Below are 10,682 nucleotides of genomic sequence, written 5' to 3' on the forward strand. Positions count from 1 at the left end.
TCAGTCTTAGCGACGGGATATGTGGGTCAGTTAGGAAAATCCCCACAGTGGAGGGTGAGCCTTCCTTTCTGTAGTTTATGGGTCAAGTCTAAGAGGAACAGGCGTTACAGAGGCCTGCCAGTTTGCTAAGGAAAAATTGGGCTCTCTTTTCTGCATTGTCTACCTTCAGGATTTCAATGATGAGTTTCCATATCTGGATGGAGTTGTTGGACGAAGAAGGCCACACATGGAAGGGTACAGCAGCTCTGGCTCACAGACTCCTGAATCTGAGAACTCTCGAGGTGTGGAAAATGTTTGTGCCTTGACTACAGTGTAATTCCTACAGAACACCTCACAGTTTACCTTGTGCTGCGAGTTAAGACTTGTAAATCTGGAAAATGGATAGTTTGAAAGCTCAAGGGAAAGGAATTGCCGATGTGGTAAAAATTCATTTCCTTGTAGACATTTAACAAATGTCTCTTAAATAGACATAGTATTGGGGTGGTTGAGAGAAATCAACATGTAGTACTTCTTCCCTCTTATTTCAGTAACCATATTAATTACGATAGCTGAAGGGGTGCTTATTTGTTGGTGGGGTATTTGCTTGAGATTGGATTTTATCCCCAGCCACCTCAACCATTTTATGAGAAGATCCATTTATTTACTTGGCCACTCTGCAAATTAAAGGACTGATTTCCACTGTGGTTAGTCTTATGTTTTTCAATGCATTAAGAAGAAAACTGACCCAGCCCCTTTTTGGCATGGTAGATTTCCATGTTTCTGAATCCCGGACTGTTCTGAATGTTTCCAAGTCAGAAGTGAAACCAGCTCGTGCAGATGCCCACGTGAACAGAGTGTCTGAAGGAAAAGCCAAGAGTCTCCCCACACATGGTAAAAAACAGAATTATTTTGAAGAGGGGGGAATTTCTGTTTGCAACTTTTGAAACAGCCCAGTGTCTCACTTAGACTGCCTTTCATATCCCTTCCCTTTCTCCCCATTGTAGGTCTTTGCATATTAGCTCTCACTTATTCATTATACAAAAAGTACTCAGTCCAGTACTTTTCTCTGGGAGATAACACAGGGTTGACCTTCATGGAGGTCACTCTGTTATTCTGAATACTTTGAGATTGTCATCTAAAAATTGACAAAACTCAAATTACTGAATTATTTCTTTATTTACTAATTATTCTAGCAACTAGTTACAAGTCACATTAGCGTAAGAGCAAAGATGGTGTTCCTGTCACTCTCCGTGGGCTCCAATGCAGTACTGGACATAGAAAAGACCTGCTGTAAATATGTATTGAATAAATTGTGTTGGGAAGAATTGAGGTGACACCTGGATAGCTTCAATTGGTATTTTCTCTCATTTATTTTACCTGAATGGTTACCTGTGTCAGGTACCTGTTCCCTACCGGGATATTGCTGGATGAGGAAAGGTGTTAAATTGTTGCTTTTCGGGTTTCCATCCAACAGGTCAGTCAGAAACAGCTGGAATCTTGCCTAGAGTCAAGTCTCAGAAATGTCTGACTCTCCATCATATTCTTATATTCTACGCAATTGTGTAAGTAAACATATTTACTACCCATGACTTACATGAACAATTCAGTTCCCTAAAGGGTTACCTTTTCACGTTACCATGAGCCATTGCAAACCTCAGATGTCTCTAATGTGAAATACAGTCTCAAATATAGTCTTTGACCATTTCTGTTTCCCACTTTTTTTTCCCCTTCAAATATAGGACATTTTTTATAATAATTATACCATATCCCACAGAGGACTAAGTTCTGAGTTGATATTATTAGTTGGGAAACGGCTGTGTAAACGGTTTAATATCTTTTTCTTGTTATGTATTTTTCCACCTCTTTGTTGTCCCAGGCAGAAAAGCCAAGGCATCTTCAAAACATCATACCCCTTTACTGGAAACTGGGTACTGGCATTTTTTACTTTCCCATCGGTTTCTAGTCTGTAACCAGTTGCTCTTCCAAAAATGACTGGCCTCGTCCTAGGCTGTTCCTCCCACAGACAGGGTCGAACGTAGTTTTGATTTCCAAAAAAAGCAAAGAATTTGTGAGTCACCAGAGAGTGAGGCTAGGTCACCTCTGCCAGGCTCCTCTGTCAGGAGGACAGATCAGGAAGAAAAGAGAGCCTGGCCTACTAATCCAGTCTGGGTCTGGCCTAGCACCGCCCTATTAGAATGACTGTTATCTGTGATTTGAGGGACATAGACTACGGGATTTTAAGTCTTTGGGTTGCAAAGTTTTATGATTTGCATCAGCCTATTTTTGAAAAGATCTTTTCAAATTCTCTTTAGCCAAGTCATTTTGGATAATACCTCCAGCATATGACATTCTCCGTGTTTTTTTGTTTTTTGAACATCAGATCCTGGCTGTTAACCTGTTGAAAAATTCTCTGTATCTGTTTCCAGGGTCTGTGCACTAATCATTTCGACCTTCTACATGAGATACAGAATCAATACTCTGGAGGAGCGGCTAGGGCCACTAACCTCCATCATAGAAACACACAGCGCTGGGTAAGATGGCTCCCTACCCAGATGTTCTTAATAGTCGACCCCAGTTTAGCAAACACTCTTTACGAAACCATCGGTTAAGTGCATATGTGGAAACTGAAGAGGTAGGAGAGGCCTAGAAATGAACAACCTAACCCCGCTGCTACAGTATCATGGGTAGTAAGGCAAGGAACACACCTAATTGTACATTATCTAGCTCTCCACCCTAACATGCAGTTGTGGCCTGTTTTATTGAACTATATAAGTCTATCTTTACAAAAATGGTAGTGACTTAGATGACTCATAGGAAAGAAGCAGTTCAATTAATTCAGCACAATTCATCATAAATAACTCTTTTTTTCTTTTCTTTTTTTGGTACTGGGGATCAGACTCAGGACCTTGCTCTATGCAAGGAAGGCAGCAGCACCACTGAGCTAAATCCCCAGCCCCATCATAAATAACTCTTTATATTAACTTATTTACAAACTTCTGAGCACTATAAAGATTCATGTGACAAGAAATTCATTGAGTATGTCTGTGAAAATTTTTCATCAGTGTGCTCTCTTCGGCAGCACATATATTACAGTTTTTCATCTGTCACTTTTTTAACATACCTGACCTAATTAAATCCACTCAGAGAAAGAATAAATAATATTCTTTCCTTTAAACCCATTTGCATGCAGATTTTGACACACTGCCTGAAAAGTAAAATAAAATCATTATCTCATCTTAGAAAGTACACTTCTTTAGGTCTTTTTAAAATCTATATAGAATACCTACTACCTTATGCTAGAGTCTCTTAGAATTGATACATACATTGACAAATACCGACAGTTTTCCCTATTATAGTTTCATCATTCCCTTATAGCAGCTGTTATTCTCATTTACAACTGAGGAAGCAGACTCAGAAATAATTAAGCTGGGCATAGTGACACATGGGTGTAATCCCTGCACTCAGGAAGCTGAAGCAGGAGGATCACCTCAAGTTTGAGGTCAGCCTCCCTGAAATAGCTAGACTGTCTCAGAAAAAGAAGTTAGCTTAATGTCTCAGTTTGCAGTAAAACCAAGATTCAAATGAAGGTCTACATAACTGCAAAGACCATGAGTTTCCCAGTCTATCAGTGGCTCTCAAAACTTAGTTTCCATCAGAATCAGCTGCAGGCCACGTCGGAACAGACTGCAGGACCCACCCCAGGACGTCTGATGTAATAGATGGGGGTCCCCGCTGATGCTGATGTGCTGGTTGGGGGTCTGCACACTGAGAACTCCTGTCTCACACCATTCAGGACCTTTTTTTCTTTCTGCCTACATTACCTAAAGGCCCCTTTCTGCAGCTCACATGTACATCGGCATACAGCTTGATTTGGAACCATAAATGTACATTTGAAACAAAACCTAAAGACCTAACAAAGAGTTTGAAACCCATTTGTACCCTCTTCTCTCCCGTCTTCTTTAAGTGTTCGTGCAATGAGAGGTAAGAGTAAGGGCCGATTACTGCATATTATCAGTTCACTGTCACATAAGGATGTGGTTTTAGTTTTTAAAAAGTACCTCATATTCCACCATCACTTCATTAACTTGGTGGCAGTGAGGGGGAGAATCCATTAGCAATTGGAATATTTATTCTACCCTGGAAGCAATCAGCCCAGGAGGAGGTACAATCTGAAAATGAACACCTTACAGGAAAAGTCACAAAGGAGACGGGTGCCATGAGGTCGGAGAACAGGGTGCAGGGAAGCTGTGTTGGTACAGCGCTGTCCGGACCTGAGCCGCCCAGGTCCTTGGCCCAGTGGTCCACCGACGCTGCCTGGACAGCTAAATGCACGCGTGTGATCTGATCCTCCATTTGCTGAAGAACCGTCCTTTGGAGCCCCAGTTTCATCGGCACAGGAACAGACTGCAAGCTCTTCAGGGAGAGCTGCTCCTCGGATGCCTGGCCCAGTGGTAACACAGCTGCTCCTCAGAATGTCAGGTGGATAAGTTAGCTCTCTGGGTCTCAGATCCCTCATCTAGAAAGCAAGGGTTTAGGGCCAGGGATGTAGCTCAGTGGTTCCACCTTCTGCCTCGCAAGCGCAGGGTCCCTAGTATGATCCTCAGCACCAGAAACAAACAAAAATAGAAAACAAGGGTTTAGATTGTGTTTCCATGAAGTAAGGATGGAAAGTGCACTATTTATTTCAACACTAACAAATAGACATCTTTCTTAAAATTTAGATAATCATGAATCATTTACTAACATGTCTGTCTCAAAAACGGACCCTGTAAACAATAGGCCAGACACTGCCATCCACCACTCAAACAGCTAAAATGAAATCACAACCAGGAAATGGAGAGATAGTACAGACCATGAGTCTTAATCTTCATCGTGAAAATGTGAAGAACAGCTGTAGACTACCTCTCCAGGAAATGTACTGCTGTGTTCTGTAGACCCTCTACTGCGTTAACTTGTACAAGACCCTAGAATAGAAGCCCATGCCAATGAACAGTCAAATGGTAAATACTGCCTCTCTCAGTTTATACGACAACAGCAATTATATTTATATGGTAAGTCTCATATTTCAGTGGAAATTTCAATAAATAGATAAAGGCACAAGTCTCATATTTCAGTGGAAATTTGAATAAATAGATAAAGAAATTTCTAACTTACTGAAAGTTCTAATGTAAAAGGCTTCTTCCTCTCCTCAAAAAAAAAAAAAATCTGCATGACTGAGAAGAGCAATAATTCTTCCAAGTGGATTTTGTGCTGGCAATGGAGCGGATGTTAGGAGTTGAAAAAGGAGTCTGAGATGTTTGAGAGTAATTGTCTGATATTTGTGTGGAAGCCAGGGTACAGCTTGTCCACTTGAACAAAAATGGCTTAAGAGTTTTCCAGCTGAGCTCTTCAGAGTGAGTGCCCTAAGTATCCAGCCTGAAGTCATAGATCACTACAGGGCTTTTCTGTTGCTAGCAAGTGAAGCGCTCACTCTTGGGCTGTAGACAGCCTCTTCTCTGTTCGAATTGGAAATGTGCTCGTTCCCCTTCTTGTGTGGCAGTCCTACCCAGGGTAATTTTCTGTTTGCTCTTACAGACAGACGACGCCATCCGGCCTGCGATCACAAGTCCATTTAAATGTGGAGGTCCTCTGCCAGGAGCTCACGGCTAACATAGTAAAATTAGAAAAGGTGACTTGCTTCACTCCTGTGTACGCGGGCACGCGTGCTCCTTCTTGTAGATTGCTGTAGGCCGGGGTGACACACTCATAACGCCTTCTGTCTGCAGCAGTCTAAGTGGCCAAACCTGACTAGGTGGGGAGGAGGTGTGTGCAGTAAATGTGAGAAAATAATTGTATTTCCATAAAGAAATGGGTTTTAATCTCATCTCACTTCATAATGCACGGTCCTGGCGGTCTGACTTTTGTGTTTCCTCCTGGTTTAGACATGTTTCTGTGTAACACAGAGAGCAGTGATAGGTGACTCCTGGCACCGGGGCTCGGGGAGGGGCACATTAGAGAGTGGCCTGGGACCAGTGACCCAGCCAGACAGCACAGCTCCGACTCCACCTGGGTCAGTTATCACCACGCATCAAACCCTGCTTTCAGTCCCTGTTACAGCCCTGGGAGACATGGGAGCAAAGCCTCACATCTCTGCGCTAAAGGTGACACGCCCAGAAGGTTGACTGGACGGAACTGGAAGTTGAACCAAGTCTGTCTCGTTGCAGAGTTGTGCCTAGGAGCCCTAAGTGTAGGTCAAAGCCATAGAGTATGCTTAGCACACGGAGGCCCTGGGTTCAATCTCCAGTCCAAAAGAAAGATGATAGGTAGATAGACAGACGGACGGATCTGCCTGTTCTACTGCTTCTCAGAATTCAGCCTTAGGCCTGTGGATAAGACCAGTGATATAAGGCCTAAAAATATCTTCAAAGGGCAAGCCTGTTTTTAGCTTGGGGCATTCTTAGAAGGTGATAGGGTGCACGAGGGGAGGAAGTATGTAAGAAATATCCCAGAATAAAGTCTAACTGGGCCGGGGATTTAGCTCAGTGGCGCCATGCCTGCCTTGCACACAAGGTCCTGAGTTTGATCCCTGGTATATAAAAAAAAACCAAAAAACTAATTAACAGGTCTTATTTTCTTTTCCTTTCAACATGTCTCTCAGCCCTTTTGATAACTATTTGGTTTTTACCCTAATTCCAAAGGGAAGGTGTGAATAATCAAGTATTTGATCAGAACTACATCACTTTACATAATATCTGGCAGCTTTATATAGTAGTATTGTTACGAGAAGAAACATGAAATACAAATGAACAAAATCATCTGTTTTGTCCCACACTAAATGTTATCTGGGTATCAATAACTAAGAGATGACAGCAAAGGCATTTCCAAACTACTCTTCTAAATCAGGACAGTTAATTCATAATTGATCTATGAGTAAACATGAAAACTTTTCTCTTTTAAACCCAAAATCAATCTAAACAAGGTATGTGTTAGCTACTGGTTTTTTTCTTTCTAAAACATTAGGCTTTGAGAATTGAAGATTTTTTTTAAGAGAAATGCTTACAAATGCTGGCTTTCATTCTGACCTAAACAATGGGTGGTATAGTTTTCACTCTGTGACTCTGATGTGCAAAGGCTATTCCATGGGTGAGACACACAGAATCCTGCTGCCTCCTCGTGTGTTTCTTCCCACTGTCCCGCCAGGCCTGGCCAGGACACCGCACGGTGTAACACGGGAACCAGACACAGCAGGCTCACAGCTAGCCAGTCTTACATGGGGCTTCAGGGCGCCTTCGGTGATACCAATGGGGATAACCTTCGTCCCAAAGCAGACTCAATAAAAACTGGTCTGGGGTCCGAATGCATAGGTGATGCACACATTTCTCAAGGGAATCTCAGTATTGAAGAGTTACCAGGCTATGCCCCAGCTCTTTGAGTAGTTTGTCCCTTCTTCAGAGGTAATCAATAATTACACAACACAGTGTGGGCATAAAATAGCAGCTACCTGCTGGTGAAAAGTCAGGCACCAGTTGGCTTTTTTTTTTTTACACGACCCCAGCAATTCTTGTGTTTCCCTTGAGGGCCTGGTCATGATCTGTTCCTGGTTATAACTCCCCTGTTTCTATGCATGGTATCGCTACCCTGACAGGAATCCATTGGAAGTCTACAAACCCTGCCTTCCTTCTCTTTTCACTAACCGATTGACTAATTTGTTAGCAAAATTCTGTGACGTCTGCCCCCAAATGTCTTCTGAAATTCCTTTACCATTAACACTCTCCAGCTCCATTCAGGACCCTGATTACCAGTTTGTAGTAGGAAATTCAATCTCAGTGTGGATTTTCCTTGTATTTTTCTAATTGCTACTGAAATTCAAATCTTGTATTTGTTGGCCCTTTGGCTTTTCTTCTATAAATTTGCTGTTTACATTCTTTGTTTTTCTTTGGAGTTTTTTGGCCTTTTTTAATGTGCTTGATGCATTTTTTGAGTGTCAGTCTCTTGTTTCTTTTCCTTTCCTACCTTTCCAGTCCTGTTTTTCCTCTTACCGTCGGTCCTGAGTTATAGGCAAGGAAGCTTTGAGCAGGAACGGGCGACAGGGGCCATGCTCGCTGTGAATAAAGACATAAATAATTGTTTCCCAAGTCCTGGGAGTGATATTAATGGTGGGGGATAGGAGAGAGGGCATACATTCCAGAGTCAGACTTCTTGGGGCCACTCTTGCTCATCCTGCCTGTGTGCCTCCCCGTGTGAGGTGGCCTCTCTGGCCCTCAGTTTCTTGTGTAGTGCCGCCGTGGCGGGGGTGGTTAAGGTGAGCATCCTGGCACACACATATGAGAGCCTCTTCTTTTCGCTTCCCTTGTGCATCTACGTAGGATGTCCTGGGCCATTTTCTGCTGCTACGATTGAACCACAGACTGAGTTAACTGATCAATAGTGAAAGTCTATTTTGCTTGCAGTTCTAGAGGCTGGAAGCTGAGTAGTTGAGGGGCCATGTCTAGTAGAGGCCTGCTGGCCTGGGTGTCTCTCCCCTTCTGATAAAGGCACGAGTGTACCATGGGTAATCAAAATGCCATTGACATACGATAGCATCCTGTTTCAGCATGAATCGGTCACCGCAGAATGTGTTTTTTCTTTTGATTCGTGGGGTTCTCTATTCCCATCGTAATGTTGCTTGTTAGGATTTCCTTGTTCTAAATTCTTTACAACTCAGGTTTTTAATGCCCAGCCCTGGACTGCAGTCTTCAGGCTGATCCCTGAACCTGTGGAGTTCACAATCTCCTTGGGATTATTGGGTGGTAATCATTATGATGCAGCATATTTCTAGCTAAAACCACCAAATGGGTCCTGTAAAAGCCCAGTTTCCTGTCATCCCTGAATGCATCTGGGTCACACCTGGTGCTGCTGTTGCTTGTTCTCTCTCTTCCTTCTCGTTTCTCTGTCTTTACTGACATTTTTGCCACTTTAAAGTAGATTGTCACATCCTAGTCCTTGAAAAAGTATGTGTTTGCCTGATTTAAGCTTAACCATTGTGTAGGTTTTTATTCGAGAGGTTAATCTCAAGCTGCCGCAAATGTGCCAGAAGATATGCCATTCTGTTTCCTAACAGAAGCTTCTCTTTCATTATTTCAAGATACAAAACAACTTACAGAAGCTGCTAGAGAAAGGTGACTGACGACCAGATTGCTGGGGCCAACTAATACCTCACGTTTCTTGGAAGGTGCTCCCGAGGCGTCCTGGTGAGCGCTTCCTGCTGGTCAGAGGCGCGAGTGGATGAGAACCCAGACACAGAGGTCTCCAGCTCAGGAAAAGGGGAAGGGGAATCATTTTGCTTCTAGTGCAATAAAAGTTGATCTGTCTCTCTGAAGAAGTTTCTGCTGCTGCCATCTGAAGAAAACAGACCCGTCTCTGGAAGTCTCAGAGCGGGCCTGGAGAACACTCTGGAATAATTATGGTTCAGCGGTGTCTGTGATCCATTGTGTCAGTAAACACTCCAGTCCAGGCCTGTTTAGTCCTTCCCACCCTCTTTTTGCTCACTTACATCCCTCTTATAAAACACTGAAACTGAGCCAGGGATTTAGCTCAGTGGTTCCACTGCCTGCCTTGCATGCACAAGGACCCAAGTTGGATCCCCGGTACCAAACAAAAACAAAAACCATTGAAACAAAGAGATGCATCATATACCAATGATCTGCATGTGGTCCTTTACAGAATCAGCAATCAGTGTCTCTACATGGACAGGCTTGCTGCACAAAAAAAACGTTCTGTTCTTTCAGCTGTTTTCTTCTAAGTTATCTGCCTATGTATTTTAACTTCTCTGTTCAGTTTGAGTAAGACTGTCAAGCAAAGTGAGTCACCCTATCCCGTTTATGTTTGGTTTGGTTTTGTCCCTGTGTCTAACGTGTAATTGGAGTGATTTTCACCCACTTCCAGTCAAGAATCTGTGAGGCATAAGACCGAAACACTAAATTAAACTTACTTTGAAACCAAAACTAATCTTTAAACCAAAAGTTGTAATAGTGATTTAATCAAGGATGAAGAACACCGAGTTTTCAAGGTAGGTGGACGGTGTGAGCTGTTTGGAAACAGGAAATCTGTACTGGATGCTGCAAGTCATTTCAGCGTGACAATTGTGTGTCTCTTCTGCTCACTAAAATAAAGAAATAACTGGTGGTTTGCTAACTTTATTTACTGTATGGCTTGGGTGGGTTTTGTTAATAATTATTTAGGGTACCATAAGATCTGTAAGTATAAAATATATTCTGTTTCTATCTGTAATGCATTTTATAATCATTTCTATGAAATGTATTTTGTTTAATCAGATAAGCTAATAAGTGAACTGGTTGTCATTTGTATTTGTTAGTCTACTGGACAACCGTGCCTGGTGCACAACTGGCTTTTAATAAATACTCAGAGGTTAAAACACCCTGCAGCACTGTGTTTTGTCAGTTTGTAAATTTCTTTTTCTTTTTTTGGTACTGGGGATCAAACTTGGGTCCTTGCTCTTGCAAAGCAGCTGCTGGAAACACTGAGCTAAATCCCCAGCCCAGTTTGTAAATCTTTTAACTACAACTTACTGGGCTTGATTTTATTTTTCATCTTTTTTTGGTATTGGGGACCGAACTCGGGTCCTTGCCCTTGCCCGGCAGGTTCAGTGCCACCAGCTACATCCTGAGCCCTTACTGTGTGCTTTTAATGCCTTTCCCACCTCCACTCCACTACTTTCAACTTCC

At 42.6% G+C, this 10,682-nt stretch overlaps 1 protein-coding gene across 2 annotated transcripts in view; it reads left to right on the forward strand.

The window, feature by feature from the left end:
- Window positions 1-9,893, forward strand: part of Gramd2b (GRAM domain containing 2B) — a 99,587-nt gene extending 89,694 nt beyond the window's left edge. For both annotated transcript variants that reach the window (XM_010627228.3, XM_010627229.2), the window contains exons 9-14: window positions 170-281; window positions 748-870; window positions 1,454-1,541; window positions 2,406-2,510; window positions 5,554-5,647; window positions 9,083-9,893. In XM_010627228.3, the coding sequence (XP_010625530.1) occupies window positions 170-281; window positions 748-870; window positions 1,454-1,541; window positions 2,406-2,510; window positions 5,554-5,647; window positions 9,083-9,124 (564 nt within the window). In that variant the 3' untranslated portion in view covers window positions 9,125-9,893. The remainder of the gene's footprint in view (window positions 1-169; window positions 282-747; window positions 871-1,453; window positions 1,542-2,405; window positions 2,511-5,553; window positions 5,648-9,082) is intronic.
- Window positions 9,894-10,682: the final 789 nt, after the last annotated feature.

This window comes from Fukomys damarensis, unplaced genomic scaffold (genome assembly GCF_012274545.1).
Source record: "Fukomys damarensis isolate Sample0158 unplaced genomic scaffold, DMR_v1.0_HiC HiC_scaffold_3, whole genome shotgun sequence".
In the NCBI taxonomy this organism is placed as follows: Eukaryota; Metazoa; Chordata; class Mammalia; order Rodentia; family Bathyergidae; genus Fukomys; species Fukomys damarensis.